General features: G+C 42.5%; 1 protein-coding gene across 7 annotated transcripts in view; it reads left to right on the top strand.

Annotated features, from left to right (window-relative positions):
* The window catches only part of KCNQ2 (potassium voltage-gated channel subfamily Q member 2), a 65433-nt gene extending 53022 nt beyond the window's left edge, over positions 1–12411 (top strand). For 4 of the 7 annotated variants that reach the window (XM_018560289.1, XM_018560281.1, XM_018560265.1 and 1 more), the window contains 4 exons: positions 1276–1384; positions 2254–2385; positions 10776–10899; positions 11528–12411. In XM_018560289.1, the coding sequence (XP_018415791.1) occupies positions 1276–1384; positions 2254–2385; positions 10776–10899; positions 11528–12253 (1091 nt within the window). In that variant the 3' untranslated portion in view covers positions 12254–12411. Of the gene's footprint in view, positions 1–1275; positions 1385–2253; positions 2386–5904; positions 6013–10775; positions 10900–11527 lie in introns of all 7 variants that reach the window. The other 3 variants (XM_018560246.1, XM_018560256.1, XM_018560297.1) reach the window with 2 other exon arrangements.
* Positions 12412–22046: the final 9635 nt, after the last annotated feature.

The following is a 22046-nucleotide window of genomic DNA, read 5'->3' as shown; positions in this document are numbered from 1 at the left end:
TATAATCTCATCAATGACACCTATGACTTCAGACTCTTATTTTGGTAATAGTGAATATACACCCAATCTGTGCTATATGGCTACCTGGTAAAAGGGTAATAACACATTGGCAAGCCTGCCATACGGCAGCCTCCATTGCCTGCTTAATCCTTTGCCTGTTTTTTACTACTATACTGGTGATGGCCATCTTGACCTCTCTTAGTGCCAGCAAGTTCTTCCTAAAGTTTCTTCCTCCTGTCTATTGATCCAGCCACCATGCTGTCAATATCTATGTCACTATGGTGCTGCTCTTTGTGACAGTGATTGCTTGCAACAGAGTGCCCCTTGGCTAAGAAAATATTAATTGCCCTTTATGAAAGCAATGTTGGTCACTCTCGATGGCACAGGGTTGCGGGAGGGGCATTGTTGGCAAAGCCAATTAAATGGTGCTCATCTAACCAAGTGCCATGTCTCTTGGGGCGTGTATCCTTCACAGAGGCCCTCCCAGAACCATATTTATATTTTCTTCTTCAGGAGAATACAATAATGGTCCCATTGGTCATCATTTCCTCCACCTATTATAAATATGGTGGAGAGTTAAGCCACCCAGTGGTATCAGATCTCTCTAGGGGACCTCGTTGCTGATATTTCTGTGCTTCCTGGGTCCTGAGGTGGCCATTTATATGGGTTTTCCACTCTCCCTACTGGATTTTTTGTTGTTTTATTTTATAAATATAAACGGGGAGGAAGGTACATAAACTATCATAATATAGTGTCATATAGTATACATAGTATCAGGTGGTGAGTCTCCTATATAACTCAATGTCGCACATTTGAAATGGTGGTGGGATCTCCTTGATTGGGGATTAACATTTTGCACCTTAGGTTGCACCTTAGCTTGCCCGATATCCCCAAAGAGGATTTCTTGCGACCTATCTTTGCGAGTATCACACTCTTTCTTCTACATTTATTAAAAACGTATCTATAACTTGGTACTATAAAATACTACACTTAGTCAGATCTCTCCTGGAACTTTTTGTCCTCAATTTTGTCGCTCCTACTGTTTGGAGTTGTCTCTCTTTTAAGTTTCTTTGTGTGTAAACTTCCAAGCTTGGTTGAACAAAATTGTTTATTTCACCATAGTTCTTCGGAATGATAGTAAAATCTTCTGGCCCTCATCAGCAGGTTCATGTTTATGTATTGTCCTGCAAAACAATGTGTGGTGGCTCAGCCACTATCTCATGCCTCTGGTTAGCCATAGTTTATAACTAATTGATGGGAGGTCTCTCCCCCTAGAAGCCAGTCTCCCTGGGGAGGAAATTCCTGAAGATAACAGAAGCTGTAATTGTGAGTTCCTGTCTGAAGAGTGGACCCCTGGTCTGAAGGGATCTATTCGAGCCGTATGGTAAGTTTGTTGCCCATTGACAACATGGAGGACTGCTATAAATATATACAAGCTATCAGTTGGGTTAAAATAACTTTAAGGACCCGTATCAATGGTCTTATGTTGATGTGTATTCAGCCTGCATTTGAGATCACTTTAAGATGCTTCTGAGATGATTAGAGTTCAGTGTTGGGTGCATTTGTCCTACAGTTGGCTGATCAAGTTTGAAAGGTTAGCTACTTTTTAATTACCATGACTCTCTTATTCTAGCAACCACTACATTGACCAGGTCCCAACACACCCTCAAGTTCATACAAAGAGTCTACAAGATATGCAAAGATATAGTAAATATGTATAAAGGGGAATATTTTTGAAAAATAGGTTCTTTTTGGCTCATTTTAAATCTGTATTTAGTCTTTACTGAAAATGGCACATGCCAATGCTGACCTGGAGTATTAAATAAAGTAAAAGAAGCAGCCACTTCAAAAAGCATAAAATTTGAGTATATGATGGAAAATACTTACCTTTCCTTCCAATTCTGGAATATTTTCTGTCTGCTATTGCCAGTAACAACATTGCTGTCATGTTGTCACTGCTTAAGGAGGAGAACAAAGTTCAGGTAGTGCCACCGTATGGCTGGCTGTGTTTTTGAAAGTCTCTCATGCTGTCCCATTTGGCTGAGATTACATGCTCAAAATGTTGGCATTCAGTTCATATAGCCGACACTTGCTTTCTCTGGGGAAGTGGAAGAACTAAGCCGGGACCATGTCCCAACACATCCTCAAGTAGGAGTAGACCTACCACAGCCCATCTATAACTAAATCATCACTTTTTTGCAGATTGGTTGACATTGAGCTAATTGCTGACCATTCTACACTGTTTCTTCCTAGTGTCATGCGGTTCCTGGTGTCCAAGCGGAAGTTTAAGGAGAGCCTGCGACCATATGACGTCATGGATGTGATAGAACAGTACTCAGCTGGACATCTGGACATGCTTTCCCGTATCAAAAATCTCCAGTCCAGGCAAGACATCTTTATCAACTCTCTCATGGTTCTTAGCACAACATTCACACTGGTGACCCTTGATATCACTATGGCACATTACATTTTGTATACCTACAAAAGCCATTGTATCTGTTCAGAGATGTGTAATTCATTGGCCCTTGGTTGTAGATGTTGTCCCTTAAATAATGCCAAGTGGAGGGTTGGCAAATTTCATTCGGGGAACAGTTTAACCTACTGCTCTTTAGGGATTATGGGACAGAATGGTGGAGTAGCCACCATGATGTTTCAACAACTTAATCTTACCACAGAATAGTTTTGAAGCTTCACAGCACCATCTCCATGTCTACAATACCAGGAGATCATGTCTGCGTTCTTTTTTATAAACCCCCAGATTTCACTACGGTGACTAAGGACCAGTGGTATCGCTAAAGCAGCTATATTGATGCAATACATATCATGGTTTTCAGAGAAGGGAGGTCTGGTTGGCCTCTATAAGCAGCTATATTGAAGCCATGACCATACACTGCTGTGTACGTACAGAAGTTTGAAGCCATGACCATACACTGCTGTGTACGTACAGAAGTTAGAAGGTCCCTTCTCAAGGAAATTGCCCATTTGCCAGCCCTCCACTGATGCTACCATGGAAGTCTCTTTGAGAAGAGCTCCAAAAAAGATTTACTAATCCCTTACTAAAAAGGATTTGTGTCTTTCAGTGACTCCGAAGGTTTCAGAAATTTAAGAACAGTCATCCATAACGTTGTCAGAACAATTTGTTCACTTTGTTTTCTGTGTGTTTATGCGGATCAGGGTTCACAGGTGTGTAGAAACTAGGCCAATCCATTTCATGGCTTTGTAACCCTGTAATCAAATTCCTATGCTAAGTCACAGGTTTTCAACCAGGATTATGGGTACTTTTGTAGGTTACTTAGACAGTCAGGGGGGTTCGCGTGACAACTGTGCTTATGTCAGTGGGCATTTGACACATGGGGTGACCTTTAGTAAGGGGAACATATGATTAATGAGAGAAACGGTTAGGTATGGGGTTGGAGGGAGTGTTGATGTGAGGTTAAGTGTTAGGGATAGTGTGAGGGATGGGGTTACAGGGAAGGGTCAATATTGGGATAGGGTGAAGGTTGGGGTTACCGGGAAGGCTCAATATTATCACTACAGGGAGAGTTGGTGGAATCTCTGTATCAAAAAGAAACAACCCCAATCTCCCAGTGCTATGTACTGTCTTTCTCCACCATTGTCCCTTTCTAACTGGTTTCTGCTGTGCATTGAACCTTGTAAACAAATGTTGGATATTGAATGGGAGCCAGTGCTAGACATAAATATAGGCACTAAATCTGGCTGATCGCTCTAGATTCTATCCACTCAGTAATTTCATAAAAGTGTTCATGTGCATAATATACTCATTTATATGCCAAGAAAAGAAAGTGCCTACAGAGCAGCTGATGAATTTACTCAGTTGCAGGTGCGCTCATTCAGTTTATTTTTTCCTAGTAAATAAGGGTTTGATTGCGAAATGATTGTGCAGAGCTCAGTGCAAAGTGGAACCAAGTTTGCAATATTTTCCAGTTGCTTTAAGCGGAGGATGATACTAAATCTAATTTACAGGGATATGACGGCTCCAGCTTCTAGTCCCCGTAGCTAGATCTGAACTTACTAATCTCTGTTAATAAGTCTTATTTCAATAGAACACGATGAGGCGAGCTACGTGACATAGGAAAGCTCTGGACTCAAAAAAACTTTTTACTAGGGATGCAACGATACTTTTCGAGTACCAATGCCGATACTTGACATTTTTATGAGAACTATCAGGGTTGCAGCTGGGACCTGGCTCTGGCGCTCCACCACTGTCCTGAAATCATTAGTCTGTATTGTTTTAGAAAAACTATCACATGACAATAAACAAAAATGTATCAGTACTTGTGTCTGTGAGGACTTGGACAAGTATCGGCACTTGTACTTGCAAAAATGGTATCGGTGCATCACTTTATATTTATAAAAACAAAATCATACATTACAACAGAGATGGATGTACAAATCCCAGGGGCTCCGTGTGCTCCTTACAAATGACAGCTGCCTCCTAACTTCTGAATTTTTCTCTAGTGTAGTCTTGGAGCTCGAAAAGTATCTGTACTGGTGCCGAGTACTGTACTTGGTATCGGTGCATCCCTACTTTTTACCCAAATGTTATTAAAACTTGCATATAAACCAGGTAAAATCTGCCTGACTTGAGGTTCCTCAGATAAGACAGCTGCTGAGAGGTGTCGGGATTGTCATTAATCTAAATTGATCTTAAATTGTCTCTTTTGAGCCAATGGCTGGAGACCACAAAGCCAGAGCTTTGAGTATATCTGTAGGTGATTTTAACCTTTTTTAGCTGAAAGTTGGTCAAGTAACCAAATAAATTTTAGGCGGGAACTAGACACCAGTACAAGTCAAATTTGCATCCCCAAAAACCATAAACCTACATAGCTAGTAGTATTTCTATCCAACTGGACTAGCTCTGGATTGTTGAATATGTTTTGCTGCTTATCCAAGAAGGAAATTGCTTGGATGACCATCAAAATGTCTTTTAGCATTACTGAAGTCCAGTTACATGTGACTAACTACTATCTATGCCGTGACATGGATAATCGAGAAGCTTCATAGGTTCCAACTCAACTTTGTGAATGATGAATGCATTGAAAGTGAACATTGAGATACCCATGGATCAGGTCACTTTCAGGTACCAGATATAATGCTAGCCTCTGCTTTGGTGATCGGGGTATCTAGTCAAGTGGGGCTGAGATTGACACAAGCTTAGTGATACTTTAAAGTGTTCACCAGAGTAGATGCACAGAAGTATCCAACACGCCATTGGAATAGAGAAATCTTGAGGAGCTAGCTTAGCAGGTTTAAACTTAGGACCAACAAGAATATTTTGCAATCTGTTGGAAGCAAAGATAAACCTAAATTCCATTTTTGCTTTTGGGTGTTATTTGGGGGTCAATAACCATCTTAAATTCTGTCTAAGTGAGGACAGTGGTTATATGATCTCCAAGCCAAACTGGCTTAGAGTTGTCCTTCTTTTCTGTATACCAAGGACTACGATGTTGCCAGTTTCTACAGCCAGTGCACCTTGATGAGCATGATACATATTTGACACTATTGTGGCTAATTGTGTCTCTCTTGTGTCTTATTGTGTATTTATTTATTTTTTATTCCACACCATCATGACGCACACTCCCTCTCTATATTGTCACACTGTGTCTCACCTTGATCCATAGGAATATATGTTGACCTATATCCAATATTCCACCCAGGATATTGCCACATATATACATGCAAATATATTCCAGTGTTCCCAGCCAATCCCAGTGTCGACTGGTGTTTCCGCAGCCGTGCATATCCCTGGAATTCAGCTATTTGGAATATATTTCCAGACACGTTCTATTCTTTTTTTGGTTTTGTTTTACCGTCCTGAATTTTCCCCACGTTGCTTCATTATGCATCTTTGCTGGTGTTTTGTTTTTCTATTTACTTTGCCAGGATAGATTTGATTGTGGGTGCCCCACCCCCTTCTACACCCCGGCACAAGAAGTACCCTACCAAAGGATCAGTGCTCTCTACCAAAGAATCTCCCCAATATTCTCCTAGGTTAGGATTCACCAAAACGCCTCTTTGTCTGGACTGCTTTTTCTTGCATTATGATTTTTAAGGAAAGCGAACCCCTTTCAGCTCATGGTTTGTGATGGCGGGAATGTAGACATTGGGGCAAACCTTTGGCAGCAACGCAAAGCAGGATTGAGTCTTGTTGGTAGCGTTAAGAGATCTATAAAGATTTGATGAGCCGATGCGTATTGGATGTCCCCAAATGCCCATCAAGGACAGAAACTTTCACTCATTGTTGATACTGCTGATGACATCTCTCATTCCGGTCAACATTTACACTTGTTCTTTATGCAAAGCGTTAAAAAGTCAGAGAGGGACACAACTTGCATATATGAGCAACACAAAAACAACATTGCAAATAAAAAGCATATTTTTTATGACATATAAGCAAAGTCAGGGTAGAATTTTACCTTAATGTTCAATTGTAGAAGCTTTTCGGAAAAAGTCTTTCATATGAAACACACCAATGACTTGGTATACACAAAAGGGTCTATTTATAAACAATTTGCAGAGCCATTCACCCTGCAAATCTTTGTGAGCGTTCATGCTGTACCAATAGAGGTAAAAATGATCGTTCTTAGTATATTTTCTTCTCAGGATGAATGTAACATTCAGAAAATACCACGTTGTGGCCACCAGATGGATCTGAGGAGCATAGGAAATAAGTATTCATTTCATATGCTCCTCAGCTCCATCTAGTGACCATAATGTGGTATTTTCTAAATATTACATTCAGCCGGAGGAGAAAAAAAATTAAGAATGTTCCTATTCGCACAAATCGAATTGTCAGAGATTTGTAGGGTGAATGGTTCTGCGAATGGTTTATAAATAAACCCCAAAGTCTGTATGATACTCCGAGGTTTTCTCTCAGGTGCTCCATTGTCCTCTAATAATTCAAAAACATTCTGATAGGCTGCATGATATATAGTCAAGCAGGTCCTACAACAGGGTTTCTTAACCTGGGATACCTATAACACTGGTGGGAACATGGAAACCAAGTGGTGGGGGTATAGAGCAGGACCTTTGAACTGTCTGCTGAAAGGGGGGTATGGAAACATATTAGGCAATCGATTGGGGGTCTGTAGTTGAAGAAATAAAGTTAAGAAGTTGGGCTCTAGACTGCATGTGGTGGGATGTGTGTGTTGTGTGGTAGGGACACTACATTATGAGCTCTTTCAGCGGAGGTTGTGGTGTGAAATGCTGTGAGTGTGTTCAAATGCTCGACACAGAATAGTAGTGGCAGATGCATGATGGGATTTGTGGTTTGGCAGCCCCCTGATATTGGTTACCATTAGCTTCGTAATGCATAGTCAGTATTGGGACTAATTTTAGCACTGTGTGGGGTGCTGAGTCTTTTGAAGATGTTGATCACCGGGCACATTACATCTTGTCTATACAATCTTTGTGCAATTAACTTTAGCTCTACCAAAACCATGTAACATGAAGACCTTCTTATTCTATCCAATCAATCTGTGTCTAAGCAGGCAGAAACCTTGTACAACATAGATGTTGGTAGATCTAAAGGAACTTGTACAGAAACATTGTAAAGTGTGATGAGCTTTAGACAAGATATCTTCTCATTGTCCTTGAAACCACTGCTACGTTGAACTGGCCTTTGGCTTTTCTACCAGACTTGTCCAAACGTTGCCCATCTTGTCCACACAAGGTCAACTAACTGATCACTAACAAGAAGCTATTGGGATTGGTCCCCCACCCACTTCTACACGTAGACACAAGAAGTTTACAACCACTTCCCTCTCAGCAGCAATTCAAAGCATAGCAGGACAAGGTACATATAATTGTATTCAAGGCTTTCCATCATAGTCACGTTCACCGGACTCCCAATTCCGAAAAGATCAAGCGACCACCTGCGTGCCATGCAAAGTCATAACACACTTCTTAGCTTAGCCAGCTGGCCAGAGACCACCTGCCTTGCCAAGGTGCCCCATACAGAAGGTAAGTGTCCATCACATGAATGGGTGAAAGGGGTTTGCTAGTTGTTTTTTTATTATTATTTTTGAGCTGCCATAGAGTTGAGAAGACGAGCATCCTTCGTTTTTCTTTTTCAATCTGTTGCTAGTCTTTTCATTTTGGCTCTAGTTTCTTTTTTGTATTTTTTTTTTAATGCATGCACGCATGTGGACTAATGGAGCATGACAAAGATGGCATCGTGGCTGATACTGAGCAGTAGTTCCATGTTTCTGCTAACTTTTCTTAAAGACAGAATGTTCTCAATAGGTTTCTGGGTGTCCTAAAGGGTAGGTAACAGTAAGGAGCATGCCATGAAAGTGTATTACTGAGGAGGGAGCAGTGTTATGGGCATGACCAACGTTGCGCCTGTTAGTACACTAGGAACCACAGCCATCAGCAAATGTTGGAGGCGAAGTGATTGATGGTGGTGGCTTCTAATGTATTGATGGGTTGCTTGCTGAAATATTGGCTGTCTGCATAATTGCACTTGCATCGAGCATACCTTTTAATAAAGGATGTATTAAGTCCAATGAAATATGAAGAATGATGCATGCGGTCTTAAGGTTTCCTGAAACTGCTTTGGATGATTTGCACTGTAGAGGTGGCGGTCAACTGCAATATCAAGGGACCTCGGAGTAGCACGAGATGTTTGACAATGACCCCCTCAAATGTTGGGACATGTTGAGATATTCCGATCATTTTTGCTATTTCAAAGTTCACTTTTGTTGCACTTTCCCTTCACGAATCTTCTTTGGTTGGAAGTAGATAAAGCTGAATTTGACAGACTTAGCATATCAGAAGTGAGATCTTTTAGGAGCCCACATCAGGTATGGAATTCGAGGTATGAACCTCATTGAAAGCCCATTACTAGAAGTAGGAAAAAGAAGATTTTAAGTCATATTTTGTGCTCTTCCAATAAGTTCGGAGTGCAGATCCCTCTCTACATTTAGATGTAGGTTCTGTAGCTTGGCTGTGGAGTTCTGTTTTATATCGATTGAATATTGATGATATTGTGTTGAGGTTGAAGGACAGTTGAGAATATGGAAGGCAGCACAACCTGGTTGCAACAATGACATTTATTGTTTGGGCATAATAAAAATATATGCAATACATGCGCATCTTTAAAGACGCTATAAGTACAGAAAATACCGGTTGATCCTACTAGAAATCCTGTGGACTTCCTGCAATGAGCTGAAAACACAGTGAGGGAAATTTACTAAGACTGGAGCAGCTGTGCATGGCAGCCGGTCAGCTTCTAGCATTCATTTTTATAGCTAACTGAACAAGATAGAAGTTGATTGGTTGCCATGCAAAGCTGCCCCAGATTCTGTCTTCTCTAGTCTGAGTAAAGTCCCCCCAGTGTCTCTGCTGCACTGAAATGTCATGCTTAGTTCTTTTAAGCTGAACAAGAAAATACTCCCCTTACGTTATGGAAGTAGAGGCGTACCGTAGTCCAGCATAGGAGAACTGGGCTGAGCCGACAACACTGCTTGGGCTTTAAGGGCAGCAGAAGCAGCATTGACGGTTAATAGGACGTTAGGAGCTCATTAGATTTCTGGCAGGTCAATAGGTATTTTTCTGTAGTTGCAGAGGCAGAACATGGGAGTTGTGCCTGTATTGCAGACCATTAAGTAGCTTAGCGTTAGCCATATAGATAGATCTGTACAGTCAGTGCCTAAATGTTCTTAAACAAGAATGCAAAAATCCACTGTCCCAATACAGTGGCCATTGCTAACAAACCCTATTCACCTTTCTCAAATTTACTTTGGAATACCCTGGCAAAAGTATAGTGTAAGGGTAGGCCGTCCGTAATTGATCTTAATGGCATCACTCCAGTGGAACACTACCAATTCACTATCGTTCACTAATGACCCATAAATAACTGGTTTGGACATAACCAAAACTCCTGTGATGAAAGACGAGGTTCTTCTCCTTACCTTATTAGAGGAATGAAGTGAGTTGCGGCCTGTAGAGCAGGCTTTTTTCATAGGCTATTGCTTTTTTGCCTTGCAGCATCCTGGCCCCACCTCATCCTCTCTGCTGTCACTGTGTCTGTCTTTGTCCTTTCTACCTTGGACCCTTAACCACCCATCATTAAGTGCACGTGTCCCCATCACATGTCATGCTGGCTTGTGGGAGCCTCTCTGCATATAATTGTGAGACAGACATGATGAACTGTAGAAAAAGGATTGGGGGGGAATGTTTCCTGTTTGCTTCTAGATCAGCCATGGGAAGTGTTTTACAAGAGTTAAAGCATTATTGTACTCCGAGCCATGTTGGTAATCATGCGTTAAACTTCACAACTCCATTCCTAGAAGAGCCTGAGCTCGAAGTTTTACGTTTTCAAAATTTTATACAACATGGTTAAGTCTGTAAAGTCTGGTCAATTTTGGCACAATAATGGTCTTCTTCCGAATCCAGGTCTGTTGTAGACTTTTGAGGACCAGACTTTAAACTCGATTGGTAAAATAAATCATTTTGCTAATTTTGATGAGGATTGAACTCTTGTAGGGCTGTTCCATAGCTGCCTGGGGAATATGTATGAGTTTCCTGCTACTGGGTATTGGGCTTCATCTAGTTAGATTAATGCTAAGGCCTTTGTAGCTGGTTTAGTGGCTTTTAGTGGATCTGCTAAGGTATGGTCTGGAGTCGTACCTGTCTTTATGAGAGAAGAGAACCTTCTCTCGGTTCAATGGGGCAGGAAAAATATCAAACTTGTCTGCACAGACAACTAATCTTTGGGCTTTCTGGGGTATTTCTTTTTGTGTTCCCGGTAGAGTGGACCAGATTGTTGGAAGAGGAGGTTCCATCAATGAAAAGGACAGGGCCAAGGCTGGAACCGAACTAGAAATGCCTGAGGACCCTAGCATGATGGGCCGTTTGGGCAAAGTGGAGAAGCAGGTAAGCTTCCTCGATAGACAGTTTGTCACTGTAATAGGCAGAGGGTTAGGAGTAGGTTCTGGTCATGTGACCCCTTTGAGAGACCTAGAGCGCACAATGCAAAAGTTGTCTCTAAAGGTTCTCCTTTATGCAGGTGGTGGTGGTAGTAGTCATATCAAACTGGACTTTTTCTGCAATTTTGAAGCTATTTCAACAGTTATAACTTCAACTGTGTCTTGGGAGAACTCCCTAACATTTCTAGCAACTGAGTTAACCTTAAGCCAATCACCATGATGTCATGAGATGTGTAAAGGCAGATTTTGATTGTCAGTGATGGAAGCTACTGTGACACGTTTATTGACACCATGATTATTGCATTAAGGTTACTGAATTACCCATTTGGCTATAAATAATGAAGGATTCAGGGTTATTTTCCTGACACTCAGCAGAACTGACGAAGCTGCTTGGGTAAGTAGCAAAATAGCTAAATTTTTCAGAACAAGTTCAGTTTAATGTGACTAACTGCTACTGCAGAAACTGGGTGCTTAAAGTCCTGCGAGAATGCACTCCAGCCCAATACGCCAAAACTTAGATAAGGTGGTGCCGGGCACAGTTATTGAAAATAATCAACCACTGTTATTTATTGCAGGTGCTTTCCATGGAAAAGAAGTTGGATTTTCTGGTAAACATCTACATGCAGAGGATGGGTATTCCCCCTTCAGAAACAGAGGCTTACTTTGGAGCCAAGGACCGTGAGCCAGCTCCTCCATACCACAGCCCAGAAGACAGCCGGGATCCTGTAGATAAGAACAGCTGTATCACCAAGATTATTCGCTCCACAAGCTCAGTGGGCCAAAAAAACTTTAGTGCTCCACCTGCCCAGGGAATGTCAACCCCCTACTGCCCGCCATCCACCTCGTGGCAGCAACAACAGCCATACCACCGACACAGTCATGGTTCATCTCCAGTTGGTGATCCAAACTCCATGGTGAGGATTCCTCCACCCCCATCACATGAGCGTTCAGCCTCTGCTTATGGAGGGAGCAGACCGGGAGCTGGTGAAGAAGGATCTGCCAAACACCGAGACAACGCAGCCCTGAGAGATAGCGATACCTCTATATCTATCCCATCCGTGGACCATGAAGAGTTGGAGCGTTCTTTCAGTGGTTTCAGCATCTCCCAGTCCAAGGAGAACCTGGAGGCTTTGAACAATGGGGCAGTGGCGGGTCCCGGCCCCGTCAGCAAGGTCCGCCCTTACATTGCTGAGGGAGAGTCTGACACAGACTCTGACCTCTGTACCCCTTGTGGTCCGCCTCCTAGGTCAGCCACTGGGGAAGGGCCTTATGGTGACATGGGATGGCCAACCGGGAAATAGACTAATGCCTGCAATTCTTTGGGACTTCTGTAGATACCGGCAATGAGCCATCAATGTAATGCGCCCAGAACAAGGGCCTCTTCATCTACTTCCTCTTCCAAAGGTGCAACCACATCCAGGGATTTGGTAGCAAATATGTGAAAGATCTTTTTGTGGCTAACACTTGTATCTTGATTTAAGCCAGGGCAAGTAATTGCCCATCAACAGAGATTGGCTTGGTAAACCAAGTCGCCAGAAAGTGATATCCTGTCGTCATAATATATTTTTGCATTAAGTTTGAGGCTACATCCACCACAGCCCCCACTTGGTTTAAAATGAAATAGCGTCTGCTATTCCGACTGGCATTCAAGAATCTTTATGGGCCTGATTTGTTAACCTGCAATGGGACTTAAGACAAGTTAAAAAACACTTAAGACATGCTAAACTGACATATAAGATTGACGATAGGCTTTTTTAGAATGCCTTAGGGTACCGTAGGTGCCGTTTCTGCTTCATAAATGAGGACCATTCTCTATACAGAATTTTGCACCCTTCTCGCGTTTCATGTTAAGTTTGCTCTTTTTTGTTGATCTTTTACGCACTTTACATCTCATTTGCTCACTATCTCCTTCTTCTATTCCCCGTTTGGTTAGAACATATTCCACCATTATACAGGTGTCCCACAAATCTCTATTTTCGCCATTAGAAATGTACACGTCCTGTCCCCTTATGTACTGATCACCAACACTTCTATTACTCTCCAGTTAGTGAGTGTACAGACTCCTTTTGATGTGTTTTAGATATGGCCGTGGACTATCCTGCTTATATATAACACCCCCTCACAATCACTTATTTTCCTTCTTTGTACAATGGTGTTTGCAAACCTCACACAGCCTTTCACAATTTTGCATATATTCAAACACTATTCAACATACAATTTTGTAATGTCAGGGTTTGCTGTTAGCACAGATTCATAAAAATGCCTTTTGGGCTCCTTGCTGTCTTCCGTAGACCTCTCTGAATGTCAAAGGTTGAGTTGACTTCAATGTTCAGCTCGTAGGCTTATTTCCTTATGTGGAAGCTCCCAAGAAGCAGCTGCACACCCTCCGAAAAAGGGAACCCACGAAAACCAGTAGATAATGCTCAGAGGCAAAGATATAGTCCACCAGCATCCATTTTGGCTGCTGATACTACACCCGGATCAGACACCCTTTCTGAATGTAAATAGTTATTTGTAGTGGACAGGAAGGGAAGAGCGAGAGAGAAACTGAATACAGGTTGTTTTTTTTTTAGATCTTATTCAAACCTGAAACCTTCATTTAATATCATGGACTCTTCTTTCTATGTACATCAAAATCGAAACCTTCAAAGTTCCCTTTTCAGGCGTGCAAACTTTTCAAAAAGTATCTCTTTGTATACGTTTTTCTTTAGCTAGCAGAACATTTAAACTCCAGAGACCTAAGAATGATTGATTAATAACACTTTTTCTCTTTTTACCAAATAAACTCTTTTTAAAAGCTGCCAAACACACCTACCGTACACTGGTGTAATGACCCGAAACATAAAGTTTTATTTATCCGTGGTCAATTTGGTGCTTTTTTTTTGTTTTATTGGCATCTCCGATTCCTTTTTTGCATGAAAGAAAGCCGACTCCGACCACAGCATGCCAACTGCTTAAGTTGTATTTAAACTACGGAGATGTATATACACATTAACTCAGTTGCCTTATAGTGTTCTGTGGTCAGGGGGGGGGGGAGGAATGCTAGTGACAACTTCTATGATGTAGATAAGTCAGTATTTTTACTATACGCTGTAACCTGTTAATCGATTCGACTTTGTAACTTGTAAATTATTTTGCCAACAGATGCGATCCCAAGGAAAGGCAATAGATAAAACTAGGGCTTTTTTTTTTTTTGATATATGCAAGGAATGTGTATATACCAAAGTAACCTTGGAGGCAAAAAAATTGTAAGGCTTTTCGGCCCTTTTGTTAACTGCAAAAGGTGCGAGATTTTGGCTTCTGTTTTTGTAACCAGATTTAGGAATTGTGTTGTGGATACAACTCCTCCTTTTTGTGGGGATTTTGATACCTTAAATGTATCCAACGTATTTTAGGAATATGCTGGGCATGCTAATGGTAATGCATGTTTTAGTCACACAACGTCCCCTGAGATGTGTTGTCGTAAGCGTTGGTCAGGTCTTTGAAGGGGAATTCCACCAAAAAGTAATTGTTCTTCTGCTTTCAGCAGACTTTGGCCCGTTTGATCGCTCAATGGCTTGCTTACAAATTTTAGAGACCTAGGAGGAGAGAGAGATCCTCTTTCTGACTCCTAACATGGCTGCAGAGCTTTCTTAGAGGAAAAGGAAGCTCCTGCCCCATTTATAGGGATTGACATTGCAAAAAAGTATTTAATTTTCCTTCCAGTCTCCAAAAACGGCTAGCAAGCCCTTGTGCAATGGAAGTGTTGCCAAGTGCCAAAGTGTTCTCATAACTATTGTATAGACTTGATTACAAAAAAAAAAGATATGGGCGAAGAGAAAAGTTACTTTTTACAGTTCTAAGGACAAAAATACAAAGTGCGTGCAAGGTAATACAACAGGTCCTATTCTTTACTCGTAGGTTGACATCTGTAATGTGGTGGGCAGTTCATAATTGAAGAACACTTTTCAGAGTAATTAAAATATGTGGGAACTGTTGAGGAAGTTTTTTGGAAGGCTGAGAAAAGGTTGATGCTTGAAAATGAGAAAATGGACGAAAAGTTGACCTTAAAATTTGAAACGGTGCAAAAGTTGCAGAGTATCAAAAAGAATGGTTGGAAATTAAGAGAACTTTTAAAGCCACCAGTATCGATGGGAAATGATTAGATGTGGAGGGTTCTTCTCTTTCCACATTTTTCACTGTGATTGTAGCCATCTGTACAAGATATTATAGAAGGGTTGGATGATGTGGTGGCACCTTTCATTGTCTGAGGAACATGTAGAAAGGTTGGATGATGTGGTTGCACCTTTCATTGTCCGAGGAACATGTAGAAAGGTTGGATGATGTGGTTGCACCTTTTTATTGTCTGAGGAACACATAGAAAGGCTTAATGATGTGGTGGCGCCTTTCATTGCCTGGGGAACATGTAGAAAGGTTTAATGATGTGGTTGCACCTTTTGTTGCCTGAGGAATATGTAGAAAGTTTGAATATGTAGAAAGTTTGAATATGTAGAAAGTTGGATGATGTGGTTGCACCTTTCATTGCCTGAGGAACATTCAGTAAGGAGGACAAAAGGATGGCGTTGACGAGCCTTCCCGTTACAAAGCTCAGGAAGAGTTACAATGGGAGCCAGAATGCTTTGTATTTACTACTTTCTAGCATTTGGATTCAAGTGGCAGCTGGGAGACAGTGATGTACTTTTTATAAAAATTTAAAAAATGGGGACTCCCAGACTCCCTTCACCAGCCACCTCTGCTTTTGGCTGCCCTCAACAAACCGCTGGCTTTGCCTGGATTTTTTTTCCTTTTGTATTACAGCCTTGGCTTTATGTTGCACTTACTCTCTCCAAAGAAACTGTTTACATAATTGCCCTTTTTCCCCCTTTAAATTAGGGTTCTGTAATGGGGTCTGATACCAGGCCCATGTGTATGGCCTACTATGTTTTGGAGAGGGCCAAGGCAGTTTCACCATACCACTGCATCTTGGGGTTTTTCTGCACCTAGTGCATGGCGGTCACGATGGCTTGATGCTTCGCTGTCCCCCCTCCCTTTTTGTTATGCATTGTGAATATTCAGCCTTAACTGAACGACTGCCAGAATTGCATGCAACATCTCTGTAGCTCTGTGCTAGCTTCCATGGCAGGGAAGTGGTTAAAGGCAGGCAAAAAAATAAACTCTTCTTTTTTTTGTAATGCTGGAGTGAATGGCTGTGCAATTTGCTGGTTATCTGCAAGAGGGTAATATGCTGTATTGGGTTTTATTCAAAGGGAATTTTGCATTAATCAGCTGTGTGCAGTTTGGATTTGTTTCATCTCTGGGTCTCGTTTATTATGACATCTGAGGATAGAACTGTCTCAACCAGGCAACAGTCCACCCTAAGCAAATAATTCCTTCATTATAGTCTCCCAATATAAAATAATCTGGTTGCTTTGAGTGGCTGTCTGAGACTGACTCCTTTTAGATACTCTGATAAATGAGACCCTTTAGGTATAGTCTGTGCACCTTTTCATGTACACCGTCAAGGACTTCTCCATGCGTCTGCAAATTTGCTTCTAGCCAAGTTGTCTCTTGAGGACGTCAAGGATTGGCGTGTGCTTGCATCTATCTCCTATATTACACCTTCTGGAATTATTTTTCACCTTACGTTTTTTGAGCTGGCTGAGCATTACATGGTGGAAGTGCTTTAGGTGAGCCAGCTGGGACTGAGCCTATAGAATCCTTTATATTCAGTCTTAAATTAATAAGAATGTGCAATCCTACTGATTAAACATTTAATTATATGAGCCTGACACTTTGACTGGAGGGTCGGAGTCAGCTGATAGGTGATCTTCTGTCAACTGACTGACCTCAAGTGCCATAAGTAAGAGAATGTAGACAACTGCACCGCTCTGATGTTTGGCACGTTTATGCGCGTAGGACTAGCGCTAATGGTCTGTGCAGAGGAGAGGACAGGCAGATATTAAAGACCTAAATGTGGATCAACAACAAAGTTGAGGACCAAACCAAACAAACCTCATTCTTACTGTTCTTGATGTGAACACACCAGGAGACTTTTCGTCATATCAAACAAAGATCTCTCTGGCTATTAAAAACGTGAGAAGTCAAAGTAATAGTTTAATTTTAAGTATGGGGCTTGCCCCTGGAATGCATTGGGTGATTTATTGAGTTGATCAAATTGTGAACAGAAAAAACGTATGCGTTCTGATGAATGCTTGGTTTGGCACCCATCTTTGTTGATCCATATTTGGGTATCCTATGAGGAACGCCTGGCTGTTTGGAACCTGCTTACTAGTCAGTGAGCTTGTTTCTAACCTTCAGAAGTCTGAACTCGTATCAGATTATACAAAAATTCTCCCTTTGGAGTCTCCCAATTAATAAACAGACCCTGTCAGGTTCTTAAAAATGCAGCTCATGTTCCCTGGAAGAAACTAGATACCATGGTCACCTCCCTGGTGGCCCGGGTCTCCTACTTTCCCTTAGTTCCAACCCTGTAGCCTCCAACAGTCTTTTTGGCACTTGCCATTTCTGAGATTACCAGATGCTCTTTGTCCCCCACGGAGTGCTTGAACCTTCCTCTGACCCCTATGTTACTACAGGACACATCAGTGAGGTAGGGGTCAGACAGAGACCGGATGAAATGATGCAATTCTAGACTGCACTCCATACAGCATTACGACCAAAGTAGTGTGGTGGTGCTTGTAGTGAAAGCAATGGATGGCGCCATGCGGTATCTCAATGGAAGAGGAGGAAGGGTCACCAGCCCTATGAGGAAGGGTCACCATTGACGGTCTGATCACCTTGCCTTCCTCTTCCATTTGGGAAACAGACATCGGACACTCTCAGAACCTCACAGTGTTGACATGCATTATAGATGTGCTTTATATTTTTAAGACTCCATTTGATACAACCTGAATGGCAAAAGCAGGTCAGCGCATCTAACATTCAGCACTTTCCTCTAATCTACTAGAACACATCGTGTTGGTGTGAATGGGCTCTGTTAAATGTCCTTATCCTCATGGATTTTGCCTGGCGTGAAAAATGCAGCAATAAACAAGCCCTGAGGGGGCCACTTGCTTTTTTTCCTCAAGAGAGAGCTTATCTGGAAGTCTAATAAAGCAGAAGGGGCATGGATGAAGCCTTGAAAAGGTGTAGATGAATGGAAATGTTAGTATTGATCATGCTGTGGAGCAGTCCCGTGATTGATAAATCTTGCCCGCATAATTTTTGCCATGTCGAGAATCATTCTCGACATGGCAAATTAATGGCTTAATTCCCAGAAGGTAGAAGCATTGCAATCTGAAGATCCAGAGCCCACTGATTGTGTCAATATGTCTGCCTTATGGGGGTACAAAGCACGACTCTACCCAGGCAAGATTTATGGGAGGATCATTGACTCAACAATCTGCTACTGCAGTTGGATGCATCAAAAACATCACAGACACCATGGTAATGTAAAAGTATATCTAAAGCCTAAAGTTTTATTTTCTAAGTCTCATTAAAGTGAATCTGTCACTGACCAAAAAACGTAAAAAGAAGACTCTAAATACCTCTTCAATGGGTGGCAAGCAATACATTTGCTCTTTGGCAGAGCTTATGGTCTATGGCCCTAATGTTTGAATCTAACACTTCTGGGTGTGTCAGATGCCTCCGTACCCTGTTAAGTATTGTGGTTCCGCCTGCTAGCCACTACAGGAGACCGTAGTCATGTTGCAACCAGCAGCAGGCAACCGACACATCCAGGAGCGTGTCAGATGCTGTGATTGCTTTGTCATGCATTGCAATTTAAAAGCGTGATGCAGCACACCCCCCCCCGGAGAGGTCAGTGTTAAAACAATTATATTGCTGGTGTAAAGAGCTGCCACAGAACAAGACCTTCAATAGAAGACTGTTTATACTCACCTGTTTCGGGGGTTCCTCCCATGTAACAGAACGTCCTCCTCACATCTGACACATTTGCAAGAGTCTCGGATGCCTGGTCTCCTCCTGCAAGCCCATAAGCTGCTACCAGACACAGTGATGTAGGGATCAGTGGAAGGAACTACATTGCACATTGGGGGCGGGGAGTGCAGATATCTGACACGCCTGATAGTGTTAAATGTGAATAATTGGTGAAGATCAGAGGAACACACGGTGATACGGGTGAGTTTAAAGCCTCCATTTTTGCAGGTCCTGCTCTGTGGCCATTTTTTTTTTACCCTACTGACCCAGTAACCTAGATTTTAAGAGTCTCCTTCTTCCTTAAGAGTCTTTTTCTTCTAAGCCCCTGAAAATTAATGGATGCTGCGGCGGCAAAAGGATGGCACCGCTCAATAGAAGTAGCAGTGTCACCGGCACACCAAGGTCATTGCTCATTACATCTTTATTAGGACGAGGGAGCATGGAGCCGGCTTCCCGGCCAATCATGAAGCCGGGCAGTGTGTAATAACTGGCTACCCAGCTTCCTGATACCAGATGCTCAAGTATCGGGCGAGGCATCGGAGCATTTGGGCGAGTACAAGTACTCTCCCAAATACTCGGCATCGGCACCGATACTAGTATCGGAATCGGTGCATCCCTAGTTTTTATTGACACATGCTCATCATATCACATAATAGAGATGTTTTGGGGCCTCGTAGGGTCCCCTGCATCATGCAAACCGATGATTTGCTTGATGCAGGGGACCCAATGTGGCCCCGAAATGACGCTATTATGTAATATGGTGAGCATGCGTCAATAAAGACATGATGATCAATGACCTTGGTGCCATTGACTCTTCTACTGATCGCAGTCAATTTCTGGTACTCTCTACATCTATCAGTTATATTGTAGAATGACAATGCTCTTTCTCCATAACTACAGTACAGTGAGTGAGTGTTGTCACCTTAGGGCAGGAAGTGTGTTACTGGCAGCATCACTAGGGGAAATTAAAGGAAATAAAGCATGAAACAAATGCAGCCGCCACTTCGTAAGACTGGTAAGCTGCGCTATAGGACATATTTTGGTTTAGATTAATTTAAAGGAAACAACCTGTTTCAGGAAAGGTGACCTTCATTGGCAGTTGTCACCTGACCTGGCCTTGAAACTTTCGGATTGCCCATCACTGTCACCAGGACATATACAGAGGGTGAATCCCCCCGGACAGGAATAACTCTTCCTCGCTTTAAACAAAAAAAAACAAAAAACTTTTTGGCTTTAGATAAACTTAAACTGATATGATGCATGTAGATGAAATATTCGCCCGCGGCACAGGCCGCGCCATCACTCTCCATTGTCAACATGTGTCAGATGGTTGTCTTTGTACCCCCCGCAGCCACCGATCAGGTGAAAGGATTCTGATTGCAGGTGACAGGAGAGAGGAGCGGTGGCGGCGGGGGTAACGCGGGACAACTAGCGCATGTTAATGATGAGTTGGAGTGTCGGCGGAACAAAGGAACGCGTCGGATCTCATCCCTGCCAGCATTTTTTTCCGAGCAGGTTTTGATCATTTTTCTCTCTGACTTCTAGAAGGTTGTTCAGCCTTGCCGAGTGCTTTTCCATGCACAGAGAGGCTGCTATGGAGATACTGTACAGTGACAGGATGTCATTAAAGCATCATTTGTACAACTCATTGTGTGTCCTGACTTCATTCCTGCCAGCAGGGGGCAGTCTGATCTCCCATTATTAATAGTGTAAAGTGTATGTACAGCAATTGCACAAATGTACCCCCAAGACTCCCTCTCACCCTCTAGAGCAGGGGTAGGCAAACTCAGACCCTCTCTGGTGCAACTACAAAGCCCATAAGGCATTGCAAGACTCTGACAGCCAGAGGCATGACTCCGGAGTTTGCCTATCCCTGTTCTAGATCATACTGCAACATTTATCTTATTTTTACCTTTTTCCTTTAACAATAAACAGCCTTTATCACTTCCTGTGACATCATCACTAGGCTTGTAAAGTGCTTGGGGTAGCTCAGTTCTACTGAAGTAGACACTCCCCTAGAACTACATCTCCCAAGAGCCTTTTCCCTACACAGTGTGTCAGAAGGGTATTTAGAGTCAAGGCAGGACCATGGTTTTTCTGGGAAATAAAAAACATCAATGTAAGCTGTGGAGGGGGACAAGGACGGGGGAGTTTTGTGGTGCAGCAGGTAGGGGCTGACAACGCTGGTTAGGATTTTGGTGCAGCAGGTAGGGGCTGACAGCACTGGTTAGGATTTCAGTGCAGCCAAGGCAATGTTGTCAGCTCACTACAGGAAGTTGGGAACACAGTGTTTTCTTGCAGATCAGCCAGTATTTTCTCTGATTGCCACATTTTTAAATGGAATTTAAAAAATAGGAAACGTGCATGTATTGCAGAAGTGTACTGAAATATAAATATATATATATATATAACTACGTATATCTGAGGTCTGTGAAGGCACCTTTTTACTGAGATTGTCGGTCTCTGCAAACCACTTAAACACTGGTCCCTAGCCGTGATCTTCGGTGCCCACTTGTCACCCAGATGGCATGGGAAGCCAGACCCCACTGTGATGGACTTGATGTAATAAAAAATCTGTAAGGTCCTCCACAGTTGAGGGGGCTGCCCATGTCATTTAAATCAGTGGTTCTCAACCTGTGCAACCTAAGGACTCACATTTGTCATTGGTCATTAAGTTGCGACCCAAGTCGCACTGCAATGGAATGCACGGAATTAGGATACCAGGCGTTCCAGTGCGGGGGTACGAGATGTATTTGGGGTACCATTTAGATGAATGGCAACCCAACACACCAGAATGCATGGTAGGTGCGATTGCATTGTACAGTGCTTTAATGTACTGGTGTGAGCAGGCCCCCAAAAACACTGACATACATACACAATCTCACACACTCAAAGACATTCTCACACACACACACACACACACACATACACACTCAAAAAACATTTTCTTTTAGTTTTTAAGGTCTGCCCAGTCTCTCTACCTTATGAGAATTGGAGTGGATCCTCAGCCTGGGGTCCAGTATGGGCTGCTGTACTGTGACTGAGCTCCATCCATATCTGCATTGCTTGTAGCTCCCTCATGTGTCCTATAGAGGTGCTGGGAGCTAGAATGTGATGTCTCTCCGGTCCAGGCACCTCTACAGGACACGCGAGGGAGCTGTAATCAATGCACATATG

The sequence above is a fragment of the Nanorana parkeri genome, unplaced genomic scaffold (assembly GCF_000935625.1).
Source record: "Nanorana parkeri isolate BGI_ZX_2015 unplaced genomic scaffold, ASM93562v1 scaffold17, whole genome shotgun sequence".
Classification (NCBI taxonomy): Eukaryota; Metazoa; Chordata; class Amphibia; order Anura; family Dicroglossidae; genus Nanorana; species Nanorana parkeri.
Note: the sequence above shows the minus strand (reverse complement) of the source record. Positions and strands in the feature narration are given on the sequence as shown.